General features: G+C 46.1%; 1 protein-coding gene across 2 annotated transcripts; it reads right to left on the bottom strand.

The window, feature by feature from the left end:
- Nucleotides 1–93: 93 nt before the first annotated feature.
- il17rd (interleukin 17 receptor D) lies at nt 94–27,253 on the bottom strand. 2 transcript variants are annotated; one of them, XM_020703634.3, is made up of 16 exons: nt 27,004–27,253; nt 17,895–17,949; nt 11,151–11,273; nt 9,296–9,414; nt 8,705–8,825; nt 7,430–7,474; nt 6,660–6,811; nt 6,376–6,441; nt 6,198–6,252; nt 5,426–5,536; nt 4,717–4,901; nt 4,527–4,642; nt 2,541–2,786; nt 1,960–2,466; nt 1,616–1,869; nt 94–1,510 (listed from the first exon to the last, which is right to left on the bottom strand). In XM_020703634.3, the coding sequence occupies exons 1-16, from the start codon at nt 27,199–27,201 to the stop codon at nt 1,368–1,370; spliced, it is 2,496 nt and encodes an 831-aa protein (XP_020559293.1). In that variant the 5' UTR covers nt 27,202–27,253; the 3' UTR covers nt 94–1,367. The 2 variants fall into 2 exon arrangements, with proteins under 2 accessions (XP_020559293.1, XP_011473995.2); XM_011475693.4 differs by having other exon boundaries at nt 1,592–1,869; nt 27,004–27,227.
- Between the last annotated feature and the right edge of the window lie 659 nt (nt 27,254–27,912).

The raw sequence follows: 27,912 nt of genomic DNA, 5'->3' as shown, positions 1-27,912 counted from the left end.
CGCAGAAACCACGTCTGAAACACGGTCAGATGCTGCCCAAAAACAGATTTGAAGTTTCCACCGGAGAAAACGCAGCAGAGATCGAGAAAAAACTTCTGTGAAATAGATTTATTCACTTCCTAAATTATTGTAATAAAATAAAAATAACAGTTCACATATAAAAACAATTCCAATACAGAAAGGATCGTCTACCTATACAAAACGCAAACATTTCATGGGACAATATTTGCAGGTTGGAAGCAATGTTTTCCATGTATGAAACAGAAGACAGCGATGGGAATCCGAAATAATACAAAAGTATTCAGTCAGAAACAGACTTTAAAGGGTTAAAAGGGCCTAAATGAGTTCTTGTTACAACGGATGCAAATGAAAAATTACTCAAAAACGCAAACATGATTACATTTAAACGTTCATGTTTGTTGTCAGAAAGAGGTGAAAGTCGTGGCTAAAATGCTTTGAGTGCAAATGAGAGTTTACAGCTTTTTAACACGCCTGCTTGGATGAGACCTTCATCCCAAAACCTTCAAGATGCAATGAGAGACACGGCAGGAGACAGCTGGAGGTCTGGAATTGAAGTCTTTCAAACAAACTTGCATAAAAATAAAACTACTTTCTATGTACATAGATACACTCCTCCATCATGTGGGATCACATTGTCAGGTTTGGGGAACGTCTGCGGTTCGATTCCGCCTCATGGCGACAGTGGTCGTCCCGTTGTTGTCCCCGGGGAATACGGCGTCCGTTCAGATGAAGCAGAAAACGTTCCGTTTAGAAACTCAGGTTTGAAACAGCAGAAACTCCTTCAGGTCAGAAAAGCCCAGAAGTCGCTGCAGACATGCTTTCATGTGAAGATGCTGGACGCCTGCAAACTCCTTCCAGTCTTCTCTTTGAACAGACAGACGTCTGCATCCCATCTGGAGATGAAGCTCGGAGCCCCACCGGCATCTGCAGATCCCATCGTCCAGGCAGAGGCGTCAGTGGGGCCGACGAAGCATCAAAGCTGATGGGAGCCCTGGATGCTGCGGTTTCCACGGTTACCACACTGTTTTAGTGATTATTTTGGTTACAAGACACCAGTTACTATTAAAAGGTGGGAGTTTGAAGCAGCTGCGGAGGCTGCCAGGCACAGTGGTTGCCACGGCGACAGAGGACTATCTGTGAGAGGCTGCAGCAACGACAACAGCTTAACAACAGAGCGGTTACCGTGGTTACAGCTCTCAACGACCCACATTTCCAGACTTTTCTTCCAGTTTGGGGTCTGTAACAGTGGCGCCACCTGGAGGCCAAAGCCCAGAACTGTCTCAGGTTTCCAAAAACACCACCAGGTGACAGACAGCTTCACTCAGTGACCCGCAGGTCAACACCCCCTACAGTGAAGCTGCGCGGGTCAGTGTGTCGCTCTGCTCCAAGTGGTGATGATGATGAGGATGGTGGTGATGGTGCAACTCAGCTTTGCAAACAGTGCCGGTGCTGCAGTGGAGCGACGCCACAGCAGGCAGCTCCTCGTCACCTGTGAGACATGCAGCTGCGGGTGAGCAGGACTTTGGAGATCTTTTTGGTGTAAGACAACCGTCCCAAAATGCGGCCTTACCAAGCCCAGATGAAGATGACTCACTGTCTGCCAGAGAGGAACAGTCCGCCTGGTCGTGGGACAATCCCTCCATCTGCGGGATGGAAAGCTCCGACGATGGGACGGACGACTCGTAAATGCCTGAGTCGCGAGGAGGCGGGGCCTCCGGAACAGAGGGACGGTCTTCTTCTGCCAGGGAGGGGACACTGCACTCCTCATCCTGGAGGATGGGAGGAGCTGAGCCAGAGGAGGAGCAGCGAGACTCTTCAGGTGAAAGTCCACATCTTCGGTTGATGGATCTGAAGCAGAAAATACACAGATGGATGAAGATGGAGTGAAAGTTTCATCACAGAAAGAAATAAAATCGCAGTCTAAGGAATCGGATTTACCCTGAAGAAGAGCAGTGAGATGCATCAGGACTCGGACACGGTCCGGGACTCGGACTTCGACAGACGTTGAGGCTCTGGACTGGGCCGGGGGCCAGCAACAGCACCGACCTCTTCGGGACGCCATCCACTCCCTCGAGCAACGGCACCCTAACTGCCACTTCATTCAGACTCAGGCCAGAGCCCAGCCTCGGCTCTGGCTGAAGCGAAGAGGAGCAACCGGGCTTTGAGGGGGAACTTGGACCCGCCAAAGGGGCGGGGCCAGACGGCTTTGAGGAGACTTCAGAGGAGGAGTGTGCTGCGGGAGCCAGCTGCGCCTCAAACCAGTCAGGGTTCTGGCTGATGAGCTGGTGCATGTTGCAGATGGAAACGTAGAGCGAGCGTCCGGACTTGCTCCTGAAGTAGTTCCTCCTGGAGACGTTCAAAGGCAGCGGATCGGGGTCCGGTAGACCCACCTGGCTGGAATGGAGTCGACTTAAGAGCTGAGGCAGCTGGTCCATCATCTTCAGCCTCAACAAGGGAAATAAGGAGGTTACAATCAGCATGCTGGTTGGTTGGTGCACAGCGGACCACGCTCTTCTCACCTGGGCGCCAGACTCAGCACGGTGGGGACGTCGCTTTCTGCCGAGTAGTCGAAATACACCGCCATGTAGCGGTTCAGATCCTGCTCCCCGCTCGCCTCCGACCGCTTCGCCTGCCGCAGCTTCTCTGCGATCATTGCCACCGCCGCAATAAAAAGGTCTCCGTGTGATCCCCCCACGGCAGAGCTGCTGTCGTTACCACGGCGACAGACGGGGGTCTTCCCCTTACGACTCTTCTCCACAAAATATCTGCAGAAACGATAGTGAGGCATTAGCAGAATGATTTAAAATAAATAAATAAAGTCTATTTAGTTTATTATTATTATTAGAACTTTTGAAGTTCAACCCCAGTAAGATTATAATGTTTTTATGAATGAACTAAACTTTTTTGGTTTAATGCTATAAAGCGTTCAACCAAGTTTCTCTTTATTCTAGTATCTTCTTCCATGTTTTGCCACTTAACTCCTCCTACAATGTTTCATCTATTTTAACATTCAACTATTCAAACATTCAGCTCTTTTAGCTTTTTCCAGCTGTGATTTTTGCTCCTTCAAATCCTTGAACTTTTCCAGATATTCCAGGATTTCTGCCTCCATTGAAATAAATGGGGAATCCTTGGTGCAGAAGTTCGCTGGTTCGATACCCGGCTCTGGCATTTTTCAAAAACATGTCTTTTGTTATTGTGCTGTTTTTACTTTATGTCAAATTTTAACCCTTCTTTATTTCTTTCTTCATTTTTTTGGGCCAATTATTAACCGTTAAGTTTCATTTTCATTCAGCTGAAATGCAGCTCCTAGTTTCTGTTTACAACTCCATCAGGGTACCAAAGGGCTTTACAATAAAAAGAGAGGCAAAAGAACATTTAAAACTGGTAAAAAGTAAGAATAAAAATTAAAAATAGCATTTAATTACAAAGGCACTAAAATACAGAGAAGACAAGAAAACACTAAAACCAGTAAAAGTAAAGAAACTGCCACCAAGTTAAAAGCCGTGGTAAAAAACAACTGACTGAGACCACAAAGAGCTTTAACCAAAAGTCAAAGTTTAAACTGAATTCTAAAATTGGCGGGGGGCCGGTGGAGTAATCGGAGGACCAGAGTGATGTGTTCTGGTCTGGATGTCCTGGTTAAGAGTCGTTCTGCCACATTCTGGACTAATTGGAGACGGTTCAGGGATTGCGGAGTGGTCGAGGCGTGAATCGCTGTTTCAACATCATTCCTTCAGTTTTGTAAAGAAAAACCTTTTAAACATTTCTGAAATGCAGAAAAAGATAAAGATGAGACAGGACAGCTGAACAATAAATATTCAGTGAGTCAAACGTCCATCCGTGGCGTAGAAATTCAGAAAAATCTGAAAACGTTTGCAGCTGTAGGTGTTGTGAAGGGGCTGCACACCGGCGCGGTGGTTTGAAACCCGGCTGGGACCGTTGAGTTTGCATGCTCTCCCAGTGCATGCTGGGGTTTTCACCAGGCGCTCCAGTTTCCAAAAACATGCTTCATAGGTTAAACAATTACTGTAAGAGTTATTGTGGCCCTTCTACAGACTGGTGGCCCGTCACCCAACTGTAGGCAGTTAAGAAAATGGATGAGTGAGGTTTTGTAAAGATCCTGTGGTTTTAACACAAAGAGGGTTTGGGAGACACCTAGTGGTAAATGTCAGAACTGCATACATGGGACTTTAAGAAGGCCTACCATGACCAACAAACCATTAAAAGTGAAAGTAAATGTAGACGTTAAAGCAGCGCTAAGTCTCTACATCTGAAGTGATCCAAAAATAAGATCAGAACATCGCCTGAAGCCGACTGTGGATCTCAGAAGGACATGAGGAAATTTAAGGCCTGATGTGAACGATGATGTAAAGGAGCAGAAGTCTGAGGCTAGTCTGTGTTAAAGAGTCTCCGTAAACACAGCAGCTACAGCTACACAGACAGACGGATGGACGGACAGACAGACAGAGAGAGAGACGGACGGACAGCACTGAGTCAAATACCTTAAACCTTTAGAACAGACGACGATGATGAAATTTGCTTCCTCCAGCTGCCTGCTGAGCCAGGACATCTGACCCTCTTTGCACATCTCCAGGTGCTCCCACAGGTCCAACGCCACCTGAGCAAAGAGCCACCGAGACTTAGATTCAGGCGGTTTTGGTCGCCTGGACAGGATCCGGCCAGCGCCCCCACCTCACAGCCGCAGAAGTCCTGCAGGAAGTAGGCGAAGCTCTGGATGACGCTGGTGTGTTTGGAACAGTCCCTGCTGGAGTAGCAGATGAAGACTTTGGGGCGGGGCCACGGCCGCTCGCTGTTGAGGGCTGCGCTTTGATTGGAGGACTCACTACTCTCCTCATCCAGGTGACTATAAATGTTTTCTGAGAGAAGAAACATCCAAATTGGAAAAACTCGTTTACTTACGTAAAGATAACAGAACTTTAATTCCTTCCAACATAAATTTCAATTCAAACTTCCTCCTCATGCGGCCGACGAGAAGAACGGCGAGTTTTAACCCTTTAAGTACAATGAATGTTGGAACTGAATGAAATTCTCCTCATGGTCTTGGAAAGTGTCTGTGTTGGCCCCAAAAATAATCAAAATAATCTAATATGAAACGTTTGCATAAATGATGTTGCTTTTTTCGGACTTTCAGAATAAAACGTTCAGAAACGAATCCAAAGCTGCCGACACGGAGTCTCCTGCAGGAGGCTGCTTCACTTTAAAGCAGCTGCAAGTTTTAAGTGATGAACAGAAACGTTGAGCAGAAATGGGTGCTGGAGATGTCCAGCTGTCCTCACATCCAGAACCAGGCTGGGGTCCAATGGCGCCTCGGTTCTGGGGTTTCAGAGAAACGACCAGTCTGACAATCACAGTTCACGTGACGAAAAAAACCTCATCTTACCTTGTTGCTTCTTGCGACACATCACAGTGAAGAGGGTGGCGAATGCAGACATGATGACCAGCGGCACAGTGATGGCCATGGCACGGATTGGCCCCGCCCAGGGGGAGTGGACTGGAGGATGAAACAAATGCCCAGCGTGAGACAAACCTGGAAGGGCTAAGGAAGCTTTTTAGAATCCGTTTTATTTCTGTTTCAGCTTCATGACAAAATCATCTGAATACAAAAGTAATCCCAAACTCTGCTGCTTCATTGGTTAAATACTACAAAACATTCAACCAATGAAGGTTTGCCTGAACTTTTCCAGGATTTCTGCCTCCATTGAAACAAATGGGGAATCCTTGGTGCATGAGGTCGCTGGTTCGATACCCGGCTCTGGCATTTTTCACAAACATATCTATTTTGTTATTGTGCTGTTTTCACTTCATTTATGGTCAACTTTGATCATTTCTTTATGTTTTTTTTGCCAAATATTCCCCTTTACGTTTCATTTTCATTCAGCAATATAGCATCAACCCTTTAGTTTAGTTATAGTGCTGAGAAGATGAAAGTCTGGATTCACAAAACAGGATCCTTCAACACTTTAAGATGAACTTTGAGGTAAATCAGAAATCCATGAAACACTGTGGAAGACATAGAATGAACACCTTTAAAACCTAAGAACTGGGAATAAAAATAAGGTCATCATAAGTATTTCAGTGTTCACAAGTGTGTGCAGAAGCGTTTTTGGGTGTGTGGTTGTGTGTTCATCTGCATGCAGGTTTGTGCGTCTCACCCTGGCTGACGTGGTACTGAGTTTGCCTCCTGGTGTTGTTAGAATCGTCTCTCAGCTGATTCAGATGACAAAAACGACATTTTTCTGGTTCACTTCTTCCCATCATGCAGACAGTAGAATCCAGCAAATCTCAGTAGAATTCAGAAGAACAGCAGAGCGGAGCTGCGGGGTTCTGTACCTCGATGGTGTAGGTCCCTGGCGTGACGTCCTGCAGGTAGCACGTCGTCCTAACCTGGTTTGTGTCCTGCAGCCAATGAAAGCATCTTACTGGTAACGTCCAAAAAAGGACAAATCTGAGATGGGAGGATAAGAATCTGTGGAGCGGCTGAACCTTCAGCGTGAAGGTTTTCGGCTCTGCATCAGGATTTACCCTCCCTGAAACAGGAAATGCCCCCTAAAGGGCATCAGCTAACTCGTTCTTCTTCTGCCATTGTATGCGCTCAGAGCAGAACCGGGTCTTACCGGCTTGCAGCGCTGCAGTCGGAGCAGGCCGCTGTGCCGCAGCCGGAAGTACAGGAAGTAGAAGCTGAAGCCGAAAGAGGGCGGAGCCTGATCGAAGACCACGTGGAGGTTTGAACCGAGCTGAGACACGTTCAGAGTCTTTGGCTTCCAGACTGCAGAGAGACACAAAATCCAGTTCAAGGAGGTTCTGATCCGAACCAGAACCCAACTGGAACCTCAGCGTCACTTTGATGAAAGTTTCTGTTCAAACATAAAGTTCAGTTTTTACCCTCATGAGGTTTGAAACTCAAGCTGGTGCTTCCAAAGGTGTTTTTTTCTTAGAACAAATCACTTCCTTTGAAAGCACAAAAATGATCTTTCCGCTTCTGAGACGGGACGTTGTTGACAACTGTCCTTTTCCTTCTCGTCTTTCTCATCCTGGTTTCTGTTCTGACCTCTAAATGCTTCCTCCTCTTCTGACAAACTCAAAAAAGCTGAGGAGACTAGAAGGCCGTCCATCTGACAGCAGCAACATCACAGAGAACCGGGTCGGGTCGGGCCGGGCCGGGCTGCAGGCACCGCCGTCCAGAACCAGAAGTCCTCGGAAAAGAACAGCTACGCTTTCCCTGTTTTAAGCTTTGATAAAAGTTCTGTCTACAGTCCCGAACACTTTTGGGTTAGGCTCAGTTGTATCATTTCTGCTCCTGGTCGATGATGTCAGGCGCCAGGCCCCCCACCCCACAACATCTCTGCCCACATGTGGCTTTGCCCAAGAGCACGGAGGAACTTACATGGTTTGCAGACCAGGTTGTCCAACCCCAGCAGAACTTCACACGCTGTTGGAGAGAAGGGAAGAGGGTCATCAGTGCAGAGTCTGCTTCAGCACATTATCTAGACTCCATGTCTACCGTCGGACGGTTCAGGCTTCCACCAAGTGCGTTAATTCTGATCTTCGAAGGCCTTTAACCCGTTTTTACTATGGTCACTCACAAAAAATAGCATATTCAATCAGCTTTTAGACCTTCTTTCTTGTTATTTTTTCTGTCTGGTTCGTTTTTTCACAAAAAGCAGAATATTTGTTAGGCAGCGTGTTGAAATGGTAACACGCCTCTTCGCCAGTTCAACCGGCGTGGACCTCGAGTGCAGCAGTGAAGGAAAGCCACAGCTATGCTGATGGTCACGATGGCTTGAATGGAGCATCAGATCAGAGAGAATGTTAAATGGTAAATGGCGTTTACTTATATAGCGCTTTTCTACCTTCCTCGAAGGTCTAAAGCGCTTCACAGTCACAGACCCATTCCACAAGGCAGGAATCGAAGCCGCAATCTTCAGATCGTAGGTCGACCGCGCTACCACTGCACCACGGCCACCCGATAAGAAAGTACACTTCTTACCGCTTGTTTTTGTCCAGATGATGAAGATAAAGTTTGTTTTAAAGAAGCCAGAGCAGTGATACAGAACATTTAAGATTTGTGACCGGAACTACTTTTTTAGGCATGCAGTTATCACTTTTTAATGCACACCCAGCAGCCAATCAGAATCGAGTATTCACCCGGACCGTGGTACGATCTAGGTTCAACGCACATCTGTACGCCTTGTTCTTCATCATCATAAGGATGTATGTTAAAATTCAGGCAGCTCAGAAAACTGCATCAGCGTTTTGTTCCATGTCTCTGATCCACTTTTTTAAAAGGATTTCTGGAGTTTGGATGGAGAACGTCCACTTCAAAGAAGCATCCCAAACAACAACTGATGTAAATGTTTGACCTCTTGTCTCTCATTTCCAAATAACTGTTTAGGATTTACTGTGAGCATTTATGACACATAAAACAGAAAGTCATCAGTCAGTTATTGGGAGTTACTGGAAGCAGACATTTTACAGGAAGTTCCCATTTCTGATGGATTCAGGAGCCTTAAAGACGACGGATGTTAAAGGACAGTGAAGGAACTTTTTTATGCTGGCATGGTTTGAGTCAAAGGAAAAACTCTGCATGAGGCTGTGGAGACGCTCCTCACAGGCTCACAGAGCATCTACTCGGATACTTCGGGAGTACCGGAGGACTCACAGTTGGTCCGGAGGAAGGATGGAGCGAAGTAACTCTCATTCATCAGAGAAGGAAAGGGAACCACACGGACCATGTAGTCTGTGTCGAAGGTGAGTCCGCCGAAAGGCTGACTGCTCATCTTCTGCCGAGGAAGAAGAGAAAGAGAGTTAAAAAGAACGCCAGGCATCCGATCAGCAAACCATCTCTGCAGCGGGAAACTAAGACAGGAGGGAACTTTGTATTCCCGGAGAACCCAACAACTGTTTACTTCTGGGCTTTTAAAGGTAATCTGACCTTTTTTTGGTCGTCCATTTAAGCTAGCAGCTAAATGCTAGCAGCAGTTTACAACAGCCACAAATAAAGAAATGTATAAAATACAAATTAGAAATTGAAAAAACTATAATACATCTGTTTGCAATTTAAAAAAAAACTGGGACCAAATGTGACCCTCTGGGTCCTCCAGGGTTAACTGTGTTCATCATCGTGTTCAGCTGTGAATTTGCCCCCTGGAGGGGGTAAAACTGAAACAGCAGAGGGGACGTTTTCATCGCCACGCCCTTTAATGAGCTTTATTGGGAAAATCTGAGCTTTGATCAGGACTTTTGTCCCCACCGTGTTCCTGTAGGAATAGTTGAGCTGGCGCGGGTCTTTCAGGACCAGGCTCTGGCACTGTTTCCCCTCCGGGTTCTTGTCCTCCAGGTAGACTCTGAAGCCCTTCACGTGTTCGATTCCTGCAGACACGCATCGGTTCTGTTTCAGGCACCCGTCTGCTGTTTATTCCTGTGTGCATGCAGCTGTTTTTAAAAGTATCCAACATCTGGAAATGTGTTTAAATTTATTTTCATGAACTGCCCTCCCCCCCCCCCCCCCCCCTCGTGTGCCATCTCCTCCCCTCAGCAGTTTGTTTCTTCATCTAAAGTCATTTCCTCTGGTCTTCCTCGCTTCCTGTCCTCCTACATTCTGTTCCTTCAAACTCTCTGCAGATGAAGGAGCAGACCTCTCCTCCTCCTCCTCCTCCTCCTCCTCTTTGAAAACACATCTGTCCTGTAATTACACCTCCAGATGAACCGGACACGTTTTTCCTATTAGTGGCAGAGACAGAGACGAAGAAGCAGAACAGGTTTGATGTCCTGGGGCAGATTTCTGAGCCCGACATTTGCATTTTAGCAGCAGGTGAGTCACAGCCCCACTTCACGCTACCTCTGCGTTTTTCTGTGCGTGGTCAGAGTGACACAGCACAGAGGAAACACACAAACAAAAACCCACATAGAGACAAACCAACAAACGTCACGCATTTAAAGAGAATCGATCAAACTTGCAACAGACACCGGATACTTGCCTCATAACAAATCAAACAGCAGGTTTTCCATTTTGGCTTTCCCTTTGCTGTCAACAGTCCTGACCCGTCACGGTTTTGACCCGGATTTTAAGATCTCTGCAGCCTTTCCTAAAAAGTCATGTGACCAGAGTAGGTTCTCTGTGATCCAGACCCGTTTGTCCTGAAGATCCTGCAGACGTTTGTTCAAACACCTCAGACTTCACTCTGCACTCCTCAAACCCTTCCTGAACGGAAGCTGTGGCCATGAGGAGGACCTCCGCAGGCTCCTTCCCATCATGCATCTGGAACCACGATGCTCCGTGATCCAGTTCTGATGCTCGTTGTCATGAATCAGCACGGACCCCTGAACAGTCACGTGTTTTCTGACACCTTTGAACCCAAACCAGGATGAACGACCATAAAACCATCCGTGACCTCTGACCTGCAGTCCGCCGACACCTTCAACGGTTTTATTCCCGAATCCCATCTCTGGTTTCACAAACTGTTCTTTTACTGTAACGTGATGTCACCATGTTCGAAAAGTTCCTTGTTTTTGTCTTTATAACTACTAAACTAGTAAAACTACTAAACTAATAAAATTAATAATTGTGAATAATACATTTAATAAAGTTTTTTTTGTCATTTGCAGACAGAAATATGACTGATAAAGATAAAGGTCATAATTGTTATCATGATTTAACACTTAACACATTCATAGATCTTTGGCTATTTCTTCCTTAAAAAGACAGAAAGGAAGAAAGAAAGAAAGAATGTAGTTCTGTCATTTTTTCACTGTAGATGTTGGGAATAATTTGTGCACATTTTGTGAGAAAAGTTTTGTTGCAGAGCGAAGGAGGAGACGGGTCATATTACACTAAGCTCATGCACGCACAGACGTGCACACGCGCGCGCACACACATTCCTTCACGGTCAAACACGGGCATTGTGGAGCGTGATGTGATCCTCTTTTCTCCCTCTGCAGGCCTGATCAAAGTGACACACAGTACCCGGTAATCTTAGCTCTCTGAAGGCTTTACCTCCTCCGTTTCCCTCTTCTACCTCCAAACGTGTGACAGCAGGAGCTGAGCAGACAGACAGGTGGACAGGTATGCAGACAGACAAGTGGACAGGTATCCAGACAGACGTTACCTAGAGGACTGGCAGACCAGTGGACGACCACGGCGGCTTGATCCTCACAGGCCAGGTGACTAAAGGAGATGTTGGAGACCTCATGGATCACTTGTTTCCCCAGTGGGTAGTTTGAAGAGCAGTCTGCGGGGTGGGCAGGCAAAGAGATTAACAGCAGCACACAGAACCCAAACCCGTTAAAGCAACAGTCCCTGAAAGGCACAGTTACAGTTCTGAAGAGGTTCTGCCGTTAGCCGAGGAAGAGTCAGCATTAATATGGTGTTGTAAACTTTAGTTTTATGAAAATACAAATAATCACGTCCCAATTTAACTCGTGTCTGAATCTTTTGTAATAACCGTGTAAAAGACTAAAATGGTAGTGCTGGTCCAAAAAGGAAGGAGAAAAGGGAGTCGGTTCAGCGGTTCAGGTCGTTTCTGTTTGAGTCATTTCCAAGGTTTGTATTGTTTCTGTCGTTCTGTCGTCGTATTCCAGAAAGAAGGTTATGCTAGCTCCCACGGTAAGTTTGAGGCTAAGGAAGTTGATAACCTCAGCTTTCTGTTCCTAAAACAAAGGTATGTTTCAGGGTATGTCAAGTTGCCATGGCAACTCATGCTCTGAAAATAACCTGGTCTGGAGCAGGTTTAGTTGAAGGTTAATTTGTTTTCAGAGAGGTGAAGCAGCATGGCGTGTCCATTTGAAGATGATTTAGTGGATGAAGAAGCTCAGATAATACTTTTCCCACCATCGTTTCTGTCGTTCAGGTCGTTTCCTCATTCAGGTCGTTTCTGTCCTTCAGGTCGTTTCTGACCTTCAGGTCGTTTCTGTCGTTCAGGTCGTTTCTGTCGTTCAGGTCGTTTCTGTCGTTCAGGTCGTTTTTGTCGTTCAGGTCGTTTCCTCCGTTCAGGTCGTTTCCTCCGTTCAGGTCGTTTCCTCCGTTCAGGTCGTTTTTGTCCTTCAGGTCGTTTCCTCCGTTCAGGTCGTTTCCTCCGTTCAGGTCGTTTCCGTCGTTCAGGTCGTTTCTGTCGTTCAGGTCGTTTCTGTCGTTCAGGTCGTATCTGTCGTTCAGGTCGTTTCTGTCGTTCAGGTCGTTTCTGTCGTTCAGGTCGTTTCTGTCCTTCAGGTCGTTTCTGTCCTTCAGGTCGTTTCTGTCCTTCAGGTCGTTTCTGTCCTTCAGGTCGTTTCTGTCGTTCAGGTCGTTTCTGACGTTCAGGTCGTTTCTGTCGTTCAGGTCGTTTCTGTCGTTCAGGTCGTTTCTGACCTTCAGGTCGTTTCTGACCTTCAGGTCGTTTCTGACCTTCAGGTCGTTTCTGTCGTTCAGGTCGTTTCCTCATTCAGGTCGTTTCCTCATTCAGGTCGTTTCTGTCGTTCAGGTCGTTTCCTCGTTCAGGTCGTTTCCTCGTTCAGGTCGTTTCCTCGTTCAGGTCGTTTCCTCGTTCAGGTCGTTTCCTCGTTCAGGTCGTTTCCTCGTTCAGGTCGTTTCTGTCGTTCAGGTCGTTTCTGTCGTTCAGGTCGTTTCTGTCGTTCAGGTCGTTTCTGTCCTTCAGGTCGTTTCTGTCCTTCAGGTCGTTTCTGTCCTTCAGGTCGTTTCTGACCTTCAGGTCGTTTCTGACCTTCAGGTCGTTTCTGACCTTCAGGTCTTTTCTGACCTTCAGGTCGTTTCTGACGTTCAGGTCGTTTCTGTCGTTCAGGTCGTTTTGTGCGTGCAGCCCGTGGCGGCGGTTTTGAACCGTGGTAGGCGGAGGAGTGCGGGGACTCCAGCAGGTCTGTGGATCCAGGAGCACAAAAGCAGTGAAAGGAAATCTGTGCTGCTGAACAGAAGGCCGAGGCTCCTGTCCGCGTTTCCCTGAAGCTGTAATGATACGGCAGCTTTTGTTTCAAGCTTTGACCGGCTGTGTGGAAAACAGACTAACATTTGAGCCTCTGGGTGGGGGTTCCCCCCGAGACCAGATAAAAGACACAGATTCAAAGTTGCCAAGAAATAATAAAAACATAAGTCCGACCACGATGCGGATCATTTTACAGCTTTATAATTTTTGCAAAATCCAAAATCAGACTCTGATGCATTTAGTTCCTCTGAGAAAAGCTTTTTGTTGTTTTTTTCTCACAAGAGTTAAAAGAAACTCTCCTTCAAAGCAATGCACAGAAGTGAAAAGAAGCAACAAAGCATTTCTGAAAAAAGACTTTGGGGTTTGGTGAATTCTAACTGAACACAGAGAGACAGAACATTTAAGATTTAACTTTCATTTGAAATTATTCTTTGTTTGACCTCTGAACTAAAAAAACAACAAATCAAGTTTTGAGGAAAAGAGTCTTAAGGCCCGTTCACACCGGGACGAATTTCGCCGGCGATTTTCGCCGACTTTTAACGCCTCGTGACTAAACAAAGGTCACCAATGAGAGTGTGCACACCGACGCGAAAAAACGCCACGCGTCAAAGCGTCAAAAAAAAAAAAAACGCCTCGGGTTCGTTTTTTTTTTTGACGCCTTGCGTCGAAATCTATTCGACCAATGAGAATGGCGCTTTTGCACACGTGTGTGGAGCTTCTGAAGTTACAGTAAAACACAACTTGGGGGCGCTCAAACACAAAACTGCCTTGCTGAGCACACATACCAGCGAAGAAGATGGACGCCAAGTAGCGTCTACACTGCCGCGAAGCAATAATGACGGACATTCTAAAATATCCCCGAACCAAGCACCAGTTGGAGCTACTGGTGCTTGAAATATTCATGTTTTCTTTGTATGATTCTGACAAGCGTGTAAATACTTGCTCTCTTCTTCTGAGTGAAAAGCGACTTTAAGAAGCGTAAAGTTGCGCAGCGCCAGCTTGTGTACAGGAGTATTTCTGTTTACATTAAGCGCCATCTAATGTCAGGGAATGAAATTGCATGTTCGCTCGGCTCATCGTCAGCGAAAATCGCCTGGGTGTGAACACAAAAAACGTGGCGAATAACGCTGGCGTATAACGCCTGGCGAATATTCGTCCCGGTGTGTACGGGCCTTCAGTCCTGAGCATTGACAGAACAGTATCTGAGAACTGGACTGAGAGACTCCGCCCCCCTGGTGTTCCTAACAGGAAGTGGCTCCACGAAGCCAAAATCTTCTATAGAGAAATGAACAGCTGTTACTCGTTCTCTTGGTCAGAAGAACCGTTCTGCATCTGATACCTTTTTTAACATCTTCTCAATAATTCTCTTTTGTTTTCAGGATGTGCAGGTTAAGTTATTCAAGTTCTAAACTGACCAATCAGATGCCTAAGTTAAAAGTGGGCGGAGCCTTCTGGCCCCCACCCCCAAAGCTCACAACGTTTCGACAGATTTCACGGACTCTGCTTTTGAGTGGTAGAGGCGTAGCGTTCCAACAAGCTCGCTCCTGCTCTGTGGTTGCCATAGAAACGATGACTCAGACCAAATCACTCTTCCTGATGACGTCCAACTCCAACATGGCGGCGCCCATGACTTGACTTCCTTTAGGCTGGAGCTGGGAGTTTTCTACAGATGACATCACTCAGTCCAAAACTGATGAAGTATAACTTCTGACACAAAATTCAGAAACATCAAAGGGAGATTTTGTTAGAACCTTAATGTGTTCCCAAAGAGCAACATTTAGTTGCGCCCCCCCCCCCCTCGGATGAGATGGTAGACCATACATTGATTCCCGTTGGTCCTGACTGCATCTGAGCTGGTAACCATGGAGACGTGTGATGATGGAGGTCGTAATATTTTAACTGATGGAGGGAATAGATGATGACCCTTCGTCCCTGTTTTCCTCTATTCACTATTGTCCTCCCAGCTCCTCCATCCAGCAGGGGGGAGGCCAGAGATGGGAGAAGGGCAGCCAGCCATGAAGGAGGGGCTTTGGAGGCAGAAAGAGAAGTGGGCGTGAGCTGAGACACGACTGACTGCTCCCCTTTCCTCCTAACCACCTATTGATGGAGGTGAGGAAGAGGAGGAGGACTAAGCAGAGGAGAGCTCATAAAGGATGGAGGCCACTGAGAAGAGACTGGGACTCGACACAAGTCACTGCTCCTCTACTGGCCTCCTCATCCTCCTGTGAGCCGCGTCACGTTCAGTGTTAAAGAGTAAGGTTACGGCTGGCCGATCCTCTTCCTCTGCTTGAATGCTCTATAGGTCCTCATTTAAATCTGTTTCCCATCTTTTTGAAACAAAAAAGGTTTGTGTGTAGGGGGTGGGGGGTTGAAGGAAAAAGAAAAACGGATTTTGTGTCAATAAACGCACTAATGCAATTACTTTTAAAGTTATTTTTAAGGTTGGATCATTGAATCTTCCAGAGGAAATATTTATGACTTTATGACTCCAGAAAAGTCAAAATGCCTGTCAGAGCAGGATTTCTGATGATGACCAGCACTATCTGATGTTTCAATGTTTTACTCTCCAGATGAGAATGATGATGATGATGATGAAGAAACAGCGGTTGGCGTGGAAACACAACACTACTCTGGGGTCAGGTGTGACCTCTGACTTGAGCGTTTATAGCATTTAAAAGAAGAAGAAAAAATAAAGTGTGATTTTCGATAACTGACGGCAGACTTTTATTAAAAAAGGCTGTGAGAGCTCAGAAGAGTCTGACGTCTCACCAGCTATAGGAGAAGAATTTTGCAGAAAGTTCTTGCTCTTGTTCTAGTTCAGTCTTTGCTTGAAATTTGACAAACTTTGGTTTCAGAAAACTATTTCAAACTGGTTTAAAGCAGAAAAGCTTCACTGTGGAAGGCGAGTCGTGTGACTGTGGGAGTGAAATGCAGAGCAATCGTTTCAGATTCAGGAGGGAGGACGGACGTTCCAGACGGGTCAGAATCCAGCTGAACACATGTAAGCAAACGTTGGTCAGTCGTGTAAAAGGACAATTAAAATGCTAAAGGAAGTTGTCATTCATCAAAAGATTTTTTTCTTTTTTTAGCTAAAGTCCAAGAAACCTTTTTGAAATCCTGTTTTGTGTAATTTTGTATGAAGCAAACACAAACTATAAACAAACATAATTGTCTCAGAAAAGAATATAGTTGGACGACAAATGCGTAGCAGCAAATGTCCACTTTAGTGTTTTATTATCCATTATTAAAACCTGCAAATCTAGCTTTTTATTGGTGGAACAGAAAAAGATCTGCCGTCTTTGGACAATTCACTGACAAAGGTCAAACGCTGTCAGCAGCTCTGATCTGATCCGGGTCACCAAGAACAGGCTGGAGGTCAAAGGTCGCCCTGCTCCATCCATCTCCACCAACAGAGGGGAAGAAGGCCGTCATCCACCTTTATCCTTCAAGTTGCTGCTGTGTACCGTCGCCACGGTAACACAGGCCAGCGCTCGCCCGTGGAGCGTGTGGGTTTTCGTTTGTGCTCCTCAGATAGGATGGATACGCACTTGAAAGAGCCGCGACCTCCTGACCTCTCCTCCCTGATGTCAGGTCGCAGATACCATGATGCATGTCAGGATCAGGGATAAAAGAAAACCGCCCACTCCAAACACAGAAATATTTCCACTAGAGTATAGTATAGCTTTAAAAACAGTCATATAGGAATTATATGTTGCCCAATAAAAATGTGTAGAAATAAAAGATGATAAATAAAAAGGCTCATTTAAAAACAATAAAATTTCAGATGAAGTTGAAATTGTTGAAAGTGTTTGGATTTTGGTTTAAGGAAACAAAGAGGACAGAAAATCTGAGCTTTTTATCTGTTCCTCCTAAAGGACGTTCAAAGTGTTTTTTTTGCACAAACACACATACATGGACACACACAGGGACACACAAAGCTGGACTTTAAAGTGCGTCCCGCTCATGGTCACGGACAAAAGCTGCAGGCAGGGATCGGCCACGGCTCAGGAACTTGACTTTAGGAGTGAAAAGAACAAAAGAAGCAGAGGATGGAGGAGGAGGAGGAGGAAGAGGAGGAGGTGGTGATGTGGGGGCCGAGGTGATGGATCATACCAAATTTTACGCTCGACAAAAGTATTTGAAAATCATGGTGGAATTTAATTTTATTTTTGTCTTGGAACAAACCAAAACTTTTTTGTTCTTCAGTTTAAAAAACTGACAAAATACGTCCTGAAACAGGATCAGTGAAGATCCTGAATATGGCCGAGTGTCTGATAAAAAGGTTTATTAGCAGAGAAAGTGTATGCAAAAGGAGAAGAGTGGGTTGGTGTTGGAAACTCTCCATTTCTCATGGAGTTTCTTTTGGGTGAAACATTCCATCAGTCGCAACCGATCGTTTCTACAATTTAGAGCATCAACGAGCAGAAAGGGGAGTTCTTTTCCAGAACGGAGGAAGACTTAAAAATGTTTGTAAATGTGGCCCAATAAGAGGCAATAATTCTGGTGGAGGATTTGCTGCCATGTTTGAATGCCGTTACCTCGGACAGAAACCCTGACGTCTCTTTATGAGGAGTTTTCCCTCCAATTCATCCAGAAAAATGATTCTAGTGACCAGAATCCGGAATCGAACCTCCAACCATGTGTGAGTTCTGGGTTGTAAGAAATGAATGCGCAGTTGTCACACCAAAGCAGACAAACAAGCGAACGGCGTTCAGCAAATGTTCCGTTTGCTCCTGTGTTTCTCTGGTTTGGTGAACGCTGCCGGTGCTCCGCCTGCCAAACGTTAGGCTACAGGTGTGGGACGCTCCGGCACAGCCACAACAGATGAGTTGCAGCTTTAGGAACCAAATATTGTTTTTATCTATGTTCAGACATTTCTGTTCATCGATGGAGTTTGCTGTTTTCCAAAAATAAATCAAGCAATAAAGAGAAACTCACTGTCAGTTTTGAAGGTGACGGCGAGCCTGCGACCGCCGTCTGCTCCGGGCTGGACCTGAGAGAAAACAACAAACGCAAAGATTTCAATTCACATCAGCCAGCGAGAACATTTGAATCACTAAATCCTGTGCAGGTGCTGGAAAGATCGGATCCAGGTCTAGTTTCCTCTGAGAAACCTCTTGGTTTGGCGGGTGTAGAGGCTGACCTGAATCACCTGGCTTTCTGTTCATTTTGCAAATGAACTCTGGTGGGGTTCACTTCAGTGTGAACGCAGGCAGACTCTCCACAGATCAAAGGGAGAAGATGCTGTAAGCTCTGTGTGGTTATACAAAAAAAAAATTCTAAGAAGCTAGACTCTTGAAGCGAGGACTGAGACGCTTTTCTCCTTCCTGTTTTTGCCCTAAAATAAAAATTCCCATTTATGATTAAAAAAAGGAACGTGGAGTAAAGCTGGAGCACATGGAAGGAAAAAATGTAAATCCAAGAATCCCCAGCAATTTCTAAAAACGGTGTGTACAATTTCTTATTTGTGTTTGACTAAAATTTGTTTTAAGTGGTCGTAAACCTGTGACGCTGTCTAGCTCATTCTAAACGTCAACTGTAAAATAAAAATAAAAGTTCCTCCGTTTCTGGTACAAGTAGAAATTGGCATATTTTTGCAGTGAAATATGAAACAACTGAGACGACTAATATGCCTAGAGACTGTTGCTGTTTTTAAGAAGTTCAATATCAGGAGGCAGACGAGACATGCTAACACCGCGAACGGCTAACTGGGAATGAAATATGTACAAATTGACGGTAATTTTCTGTAAAAATGTATTTAGATGTTTTTTTCTTCTATTAGCCATTGCAAAAAAATGTTCATGAAAGACTTCATTTTCATATGAAGTTATTAAAATAGTTCAAAGACTGTCAGGTCAATTGGTTGGCCCTCAAGCATTTTCACCTCACCCAATCTGGCCCTCTTTGCAGAAAGTTTGGACACCCCTGTCTTAAACCGTTATAAGGGTCACGGGGTTGCCGGAGCCTCGCCCAGATACTGCCAGGCGAAGGCAGGGTACACCTCCAGAGTACAGTCAGTAATATCACTGTCTATCACTAGGACAAAAAGTGAAAGAAGAAAATGTTTTGAACATGCCAATGCCGAAACGATGGTCAACCGTGACCACCGGGACAAGATGGAAAATAAAAGATGCCGTAGTGGGACGCAGTACCAAACACGACTGTCAGCACAAAGGTCGTCCCTTTTGACCTTTACATCATCAGCTCTACACAAACGAGCTTTCATCATGAAGTCTGTAGGGTTTCCTCCGTAACAGAGACCGGACCGGACGGGACGACGGATAAAGCAAGTTCTTTCACTGAGGCTTTCTGGAAGCGACCGCAGACGGGACGAACTTTATCGAACAGCAGAAACGTCTTTAATGAGCTACAGAACATCGGCGTGTCTTTGAAGCTGGTTGCAGAGGTGTTAAAGTGTGGTCACACGCAGGAACCAAAGCTGCACATCTGAAACCAATCAGACAGACACCCAGCTGTGTGTGTGTGTGTGTGTGTGTGTGTGTGTCTGTGTGTGTGTGTGTGTAACACAGGGGGTACCATGCCCATTAAGAGCCACTGTACCTCAACAACGCCTCCACGCAAACACTCTCACATGTGTTGGTCGTTAAGCACTTGTGAAATTCCTCATTGGCATACGACATTCCCGAGTCTTTAAATGCTGAACGGCCCTAAAACCGGCTCTGAAGGGCCACGCCGCCTTTTGAAGTGATGAAAAGAAACTCATCAAAATGCTCTCAGAGAGCAGAAATCTGCAGTGGAACGTGTGCTCTGTTTATGCAGACACGGATTCAGTTTGCCTCCACCGCCGACCTTTGACACGGAGGGGTTTACGCAGCGCCGGGGGCTCGCATGTCCTGCTGGGCGGCGTGAACACAGGCCTAATTAAAATCAAGGGAGGTTTTCCACTGACTGCACCAACATGAATGCTTCCTGCTTCCCTGAGACTCTTAGGAAAAGCTGCAGCGGATTCTCCAGCGGGACGGTGAAGAGGAGCGCCCACCTGGACGCTGAGTAATCTGAGTAAGGCTGGAGACCAGAGTCACACCGTCTCATCTTCTTTACACTTGGGAACCATCTCAATGAACCCTCAGAAACGCACAGCAGCTTTCCTTTCTCCAAACCTGAAGGGGTGTGGCTTCCAGGAAGCTCCAGCACGACGGCCAGCATCTGCAAGCTAAGGCGAATGTTTGCTCCACAGATAAACAGCGTCTGAGGCCCCCTCCTCACTCCAATTATCAGCTTCCTGAGAACTGATGATTGGAGCTACTTTCCATGATGACGGGGGCTCATTTGTAGCTGGAGGAACGCAGTCGTTTTCATGACTTCAGGGATCTGATAAGTGGGAGCAATCAGATCAGTGTTTGAATCCGATCTAACATGTTTACATGCACTTCTGAAATCTGACGGTCAACATGTCCTGGTTTATGTTTTTGGGGTCATATTCAGATTTGTGTCAGAGTTTGTTCAAACGAAGCTGACCATCTTATCCTGCTGGTCTGTGAGCTCTGCAGGGAGACTGTGTATGCTAATGCTAATGCTAATGCTAATACTACCAACAATCAGGTTTAGATTTGATTGTTTTCCAACCAATAAACATGCCAATACATAATTGTCTTCAAACGGTGATGCCGTCATGACTGATGAATGGCAGATCGCGCTCAGCCGTTTGAAACGTTCTTCATGAACGTGGACGTCAACGGTTCATCCTCCTTCCACGTCTGTGTTGGAGCACGATTGACAAGAATGTTTTAACTTTTAAATGTTTGTTTCCCTTTGAGCACATCCGGTTTTGGGAAATGCTTCCCCCTATCAGGCAGCTGCTGTAACTGCATGACCTCTCCAAGCATCTGCTCGATTGAAAGGCAAACCCAATAGAGACTTCTGGAACTTTGGACATTCCTTTTACCTCGCCACCATTTATGGAGGGATTTTGTGCCATTATTCCAGGTGCCACACTCACTGTTTAGAGCATAAAGTAGAAAATTATGTGTGCTCAAGAAATTAATTTGCACTTGAAACTCAAAAATAAAATACAAATTTACTCTTGAAGCTTCAAAACAATTTCCACTCCACAGAAATTCTCTTTCCGCTGCGCTGGAAACAGAGAAGAGCACCGCCTTACAAATCCAATCAGACATGTGATTGGCATTAACAGCCTAAAACCTTATTTTTCCTCTCATGGAGGAGGATGACACCTACAGTCGGACCCCCAGAGGGGATCACTGTAAACAACCAGGCTTGCCATAAACAAGCTTTTCCAGACTTCCTGGATCCTAATGACAGCATGTCGTGTCTGTAAACATCCAGATGCTGTTCATGAAAACGTTGGTTCTGTCAATGAAATCAGTGATTCAAAGTCAAAAAGGAGAGAAAAGCCTCTTGATAAACATCATACCCCCTTAAAAAACCCTGAAGTGTGATCAGACTGAGACCCAGAGACTGTCCACAACACAGATCCCACTTCTGCTGGACAGGTACGGCCTCGGCGCAAAGGCGGGTACGGCCTCGGCGCAAAGACGGATACGGCCTCGGCGCAAAGACGGGTACGGCCTCGGCGCAAAGACGGGTACGGCCTCGGCGCAAAGACGGTTACGGCCTCGGCGCAAAGACGGGTACGGCCTCGGCGCAAAGACGGGTACGGCCTCGGCGCAAAGACGGGTACGGCCTCGGCGCAAAGACGGGTACGGCCTCGGCGCAAAGACGGGTACGGCCTCAGCACAAAGCGGACGGGAAAGCCTCGGCTGCATCGGACTTCCAACAAGTGAAGAACTAAAGGGGAGTAAAGTCTGAAACGTCTGCAGGGAAGCAGAAATCCCTGTGGGAATCCCCAAACCACACACTCCAGTTCCTGTGGTAATCAGATGGCTAATTGCAGGCTGAGTTTGCTAAAACTGCAATTAATCAGAGCACACGAGGAGAGGAGTGAGGGAGCAAGGAAAGGACGGAAGAGACAGATTGGAGGATACAGAGGAGAGAGTAAATGAGGGTAATTACAGAGCCTGCAGGGAGAAAATGGAAGGAAGGTGGAAAGAGGAGAAGGAGGGATCTGATTAAATAGGAACCCCTTCAATTAGGGGCTTTCAGGTTCACCTAGCAGACGTCTCCTCCTGTCATTTTGTCTGGAGCTGCTAGAGCAGTTCCAGATGGAGGACGAACTCCCAACTGACCTTTAATCAACAGGCTGATCGGCAGAAAACCTCCAGGAGAAAAGGTCTGCTAAGGCAGGCGGGTCAGGAGGCGGATTCATGACCGACGCCCCCCCAGAGGTCACGATCAGGCGACCATTACATCCAAAGCAGCATCTAAAATGATCTACAGCCGCTTCAGATGAAACAACAGTATGGAGTATGAGTGATGATTCCCCTTGTGGGATTTATAAAGTATGATTGATTGATTGATGGATTGATTTTGATTGATTATGCTGCAACGGTGCACACAAACATTTCTAAGTTGCAAATAAATAGTTGCAAATAAATAATATTAAATATTTGCTTTCAAAACTTTTTTATTTTTGCTTTCAATTTTTTTTTGCTTTCCAAAAGTATTTTTGTGTTTGCAACAAGTGTTTTCCCATGCGATGTGGCTCTTCTCGCTTTTTTCCCCATCTTTGATTTTGCTCTCAGAAGTTTCAGTTTAGCGTGACACAGCTGCCATCAAACAGCTGCTGGTTTTTATTATTTCCGTAATATCCGTTCAGAAGGCAGTTGGTCCTTCATGGTCCTTCTTCATGGTCCTTCTTCATGATCCTTCTTCATGGTCCTTCTTCATGATCCTTCTTCATGATCCTTCTTCATGATCCTTCTTCATGATCCTTCTTCATGGTCCTTCTTCATGATCCTTCTTCATGGTCCTTCTTCATGGTCCACTTCACATCGTGGTGGTTCTGGCCTCTCCAGGTTTCCCGCTCAGGCTGGTCTACAAACACCAGAATGAAGTGTTTGCCGTGAACGTCTACAAAGTGTTTGAACAAGTTCCAGTTGGAGTTCCGTTCAGCAACCAGCAGCTTGACCGGTTCGTTGACGGGTAGATGTTTGTCGCCTCAAGGTAAAAAATACAAAGATAAAAAGAAGATCTGTTTTTTTTCTCCGGAGACTCCAACACTTTGTTTTTTCTCACCTGCTTCCATAACTGAACTGTTGTGTCTAAATATAATTCAATATGATTTTTGCATAAAATACTCAACACCAATTACAGGTAAATTTTTATTAAGGATTTCTTTTCAAAAGGATATTATTTATTATCCTAAAATAACAAAAAACTGTCCAGGAAACAACTTTAATGCACACGAAGGGGGGTCTAAGGGCAGGGATGCCAGTATAGCTTAGTCAGTTTGTTAGTTCATTTTAGTATTTCTTCTGGTCACATGACTGATGGGGCAGTTCAATGGGGTGGGGGGGGGGGGGGGTCGGTACCAGTCATTGGAGTAACCAATACTAAATAATATCTAGAAATGACCTTTTCTTTTCCAGTGTATTCATTAGTAATCAATAGAGTACTTGGTACCATGATTGGGGATGTAGAGATACTTTGATACCTTGGTTTACTCTCATCAGCAGATCTTCTGTCAGTGAAAGCTTCGTTTGTGAAGGTGATCAAACCAAACTCCTCATGTTTGTCTGACACGTTCTCGTCTTTTAACCCCAAACCTCAAAAACCAGAAGGTGGGGGGGGGGGGGGGGTCATCCAGCACCAACATCTCTGCTAAAAGTTACAGTTTTATTGTGTGTAAAATACAAACATTAAAGGCTTTTTCTAAGAAAAGGTTGATAAAGAGGTGAAAACTGTATCCACTGGTCAATTCTGCAGCGTCTTTCTGCTTATGATGAGGATCTGTGTGAAGAGAAACCAAAACCAGACTGAAAACAATAAATGTCAGGTTCTGGTTGGACTCTGCACCACAGGCAGATCTGGACTAGACGGGAAAAGCAGACAGTCCGGACGGATGCCCTGAAGAGCTGCGAGACGAAAACCCCACAAAGCCTGAAACACGACGACATTTCCAGAGTTTCCACCAAATACAGATGTGCAGAACTTTCTGGACTACGGCTGGATCTTCAGGAAACGTTCGAAGTTTCAGTCTGATCATCCATTTTCAAAGCATTCCCAGTGGTCTTTTAATGATGAATATGTAGTTATTATCAAAAACTAATAAAGAAATCAAGAGAAAAAGAGCAAGATAAAAACATCAGAAGCACCGTTTCCATGGGGGGTGAGTGGGTGTCTAAAGAAAACCGTGGGGCTTCAGGGTTCACAAACAGCAGTGTCACAAAGTAAGTACACCCTCAGCGCAACAATAACAGACGGGTTCATGCAGGGTCCAGCGTTTCTCAGAACCAACCATCACGAGTTTGTGGAATTTCAATGTTAAAACCTCATCGTCTCTGTGGAGGAGAATCAGAACCATTCGGTCCAGAATCAGAACCATTCGATCCAGAACCAGGAAGATTGGGTCCAGAACCAGAACCATGCACCAGTCTGTCCCCGCATTCACACAGCAGACCAATTCCTCTGCAGGAAAAGCCGATCTGTCAGGCGATCAGCTGATCCCGGCAGCAGCGGCGCTCGGAGAAAAGCCCCAAAGAGAGGAGCAACAATGCAGACCCTGTGGGGTCGAGAGCAGCCAACCAGAGATTTCCCACCGCAGGAACAAAACCTGCAGCTGCATGGCTGCCCCTCAATGACCTCCAGAACTCCTCCTCCTCCTCCTCAGTCTGGAGGAGCAGCTCTGCTCCTGCTGTGCCAGTTTGTCTTTTAGAGGCTTTTCTTCGCCGTTCCTACAGAGACGGGAACAAATCCTGACTTCTTCAGAGGAGAGCCCGGCCTGGAAAATGAAGGTCATCTGACCCGAACAGCTGGGCTCAGGTGAACCAGGTGTGTTCACATGTTCACATCCACACGCTGAAGCCACATCTGGAACCATCAGGATTCCTGATGGTAAAAACATCCTTTCAGCACCGAACGCTTTGGCAGAAATCCGAATGGAAATGTGGGAAAGTCACTGGAGATTCACCATGAAATACATTTCCGTCTGTGTTTTATGCATCAGGGTGGGGGGTTGAGATGGAGGGGGGGGTTCAGTTTCAACACTCCACAAGATTCAGTTTCCGCAAAGGTTGAAAAAACAAAACAAAACACCTGATCACGTCGGATGACCACCCAGGCGTGACCCCCCCTGAGGCTCCCCGATGCCAGAAAGGCGGTGGCGGCCCGGAGGACGACGACCGTGAGACGGGTCACGGAAACGAGAAGCTCAGCTAAACGTTAGCAGTTGAGGCCCGTTGAGAAGATTCAGAACCGACAAGCCAAACTGTTCCAAGTCTGTATGAACGTCCCAAAGGGTTTTTTGTTGTTGTCTTTGGCCTCAGAATACTGACGAGCCCAAAGCCGAGTCCCCGTCAGAGTGAGATCCTCATTATGGAGTGGCACGGGGGTGGGAGGTGCATGGTTCCGTAAGATCTCACCTGCGAGATCACTCTTTGTCCTCTAACAGGTTGGCAAAGAGAACCTCTGCAGGTCAGCGCCATCACCCTCCTCTGCTTCCGTTTGGATGGACGTCTGCTTAAACAACCCAAAGCAGATCTGATGACTCAGCAATAAAATGCCGAGTCACAAATAAGAGGATTTTGTCGGATTGCACCTCAACTTGTTTTTTCCCCAAAACTTGAGGTGAAAACATTTTGTTTATTTGGAGCTAAACTTCCCAAATTGGTTTCTGCTTTTTGTCAATTAAGACAAAAACAAACATAATCTGCTGAAATGCAGAACCAGCAGAATCCTGGATCCCCACAGAACCAGGATCTCCCAGCATCCTTCACTTCTCCACGAATGACAGGAGCTAAAGCCACACAAACACACACACACACACCCTCACACTAACAGAGCTCTAACAACCTCACACCTGCAGCCATGCAGGTCTTCAGACCCCCATCCAGCAGGCTTTGATGTGCTCCTGAAAAGACAGGAAGTAGGGGGGGGGGGAGGTTGAAGGAGGGCACGTGCGTGTGCGTGTGTGTATGTGTGTTTGGGGGTGTGTGTGTGTTTGGGGGTGGGGTTGCAGGAAGGAATGTTTCAGCAGAGTAAACAGTGCAAAGCTTCCTGTAGAAAACACTTCAAAGCCAGGGAGAGGAAACCAGGATAACGCACGCACGTGCATGCACAGACACGCGGGCACGCGCACATACAGCGCATCAAAGTGAGGTAGGAGTCTCCAGACCACAGAGAACATTAAAAACCTGGAGTGTTCAAACACAACAAACATGGAACAAAATGCTGGTGTGCATAGGAGCTGCGCATGCTCCGTGCAAACTCTGCCGTCTGACTTTACAGAAAAACATTTCGAGATTCACAAAAATGTAAAACCACAAATGAAAAAGAAACCTGTTTCAATGAAAACTTGATAGAAGCCTCGTTTTTAATACGGAGAACTTTTTTTTTCAGTGACAAAAACAATCGGAGCTTTCACCGACCTGTGCAGACGGATCTGCGTCTGCTGGCTGCGCATTTACGTTTCACAGCAGATGGAAATATGCATTTAATGCGAATTCAGACAAGAAGACGCCAAACGATGGCATACCAGCTCCTGTTTGCAGGAAATCATGACACATGATGAGAGCAAGGAGAAACGCGGACCCGAGGTCCACTTCACTCCCCAAAGCTGGACCCGGGTCACCGTCTGTGTCGGGTCACTCAGGAGGAAACCGAGTTCCCGTGAGTCTGGCTTCGTCTGGACCCCAAATTATCTGAGATTTGAAGAAAAAACGTCCTGGACCTTCTTACCTGCAGACGTATCCGCAGGATTTATGAGCACACCTTATTGTAAGATAGTTTTCCGGCTTCGGTAAATCTCAGGTGGTTTTTGTGTTTCCTACCTGCGAACCGGAGCCCGGCGCAAGAACGGCGCCGAGACGCACGTTACCGGAGGCAAAACACACGGAGAGGGACACCGCGGATCGCCTCTGCTTGCGTCCATCAAACTTTTTGGAGCAGAGCGACCCTCAAGAAAACCTTGTTTTAGGAGGAAACTGTTTGGAAAGTCGGCGGTTGTTACCTTGAAGGCGCAGCGGTCCTGATTGGTTCTCCTGCCGCCGCCGGTGGTCGTAGATCCGCGGGAAGAAGCAGAGAGCGCACAGAGGGCGCAGAGCCAGACGAGCACACTCCGAGGAGCCGCCATTCCTCCACAGGTCCGCGCTACTCTGAGATCACGCAGGAGTCTCTGGAGGTGTGCGCTCCAGACACCACCGCGCATGCGCGCGGGGATTTTGGGACCTTGATCAAGACGGAACCCAAGAGAACCTCACCTTTAAAGGTTTCAGCTGCGTTCATTTATCTGGTTTCATGTTTTTCTATGTTGATCTCATTTTATTTTATTTTCGTCCACATTTTTTGTGTTTTTTGCGCTTTTGTGAGGGACTTTCACAGATGTTTTACCCTCTCATGGTAGAGAAAAAGTTGGGTCTGGAGGTCGTTTAATATTGATGAAGACTTAAGTAGCAGAAATGTGGGAATTTAGGAGCCCCCCCCCCAAAAAAACCTGCCAACATCATGAAAAGTCTGTTAAAAAACAAAGGAATTATTGTGTCGTCTGTGTAAAGGTATTCATGTATATTTTTATGTTTTTTATTAGCTATGTCAAAACAAATACATATAATAACAACTTTATTGTGAATATAAACTACTGCAAATAAAGGCAGTTTAATTCTAGGTAATTCTCAGCGTAGCAGTTGTTAGAAAATTTATATCAAACGCAAAAATTAATAAATTTATTTAAGTCTGAGGGAACCTCAGGTGTACATGTAACGTGAAAACACCCAACTGGAGCTTTACTGAACCCGAAACATGATGGTTTCTCTACTCAAAAGCCTCTCCGGGAAAAGGGGAAACATTCTCAACAGCAAAAGATCAACGACGTCCGTCTGAACCCTCCGGCGTCTTTCCTCCTGAATGGCTGAATGAGAGT

This window comes from Oryzias latipes, chromosome 5 (genome assembly GCF_053564925.1).
Source record: "Oryzias latipes strain Hd-rR chromosome 5, Olatipes_Hd-rR_3.1".
Taxonomy (NCBI): Eukaryota; Metazoa; Chordata; class Actinopteri; order Beloniformes; family Adrianichthyidae; genus Oryzias; species Oryzias latipes.
The sequence above is the reverse complement of the archived record's forward strand: the minus strand, read 5'-3'. Positions and strand labels throughout refer to the sequence as shown.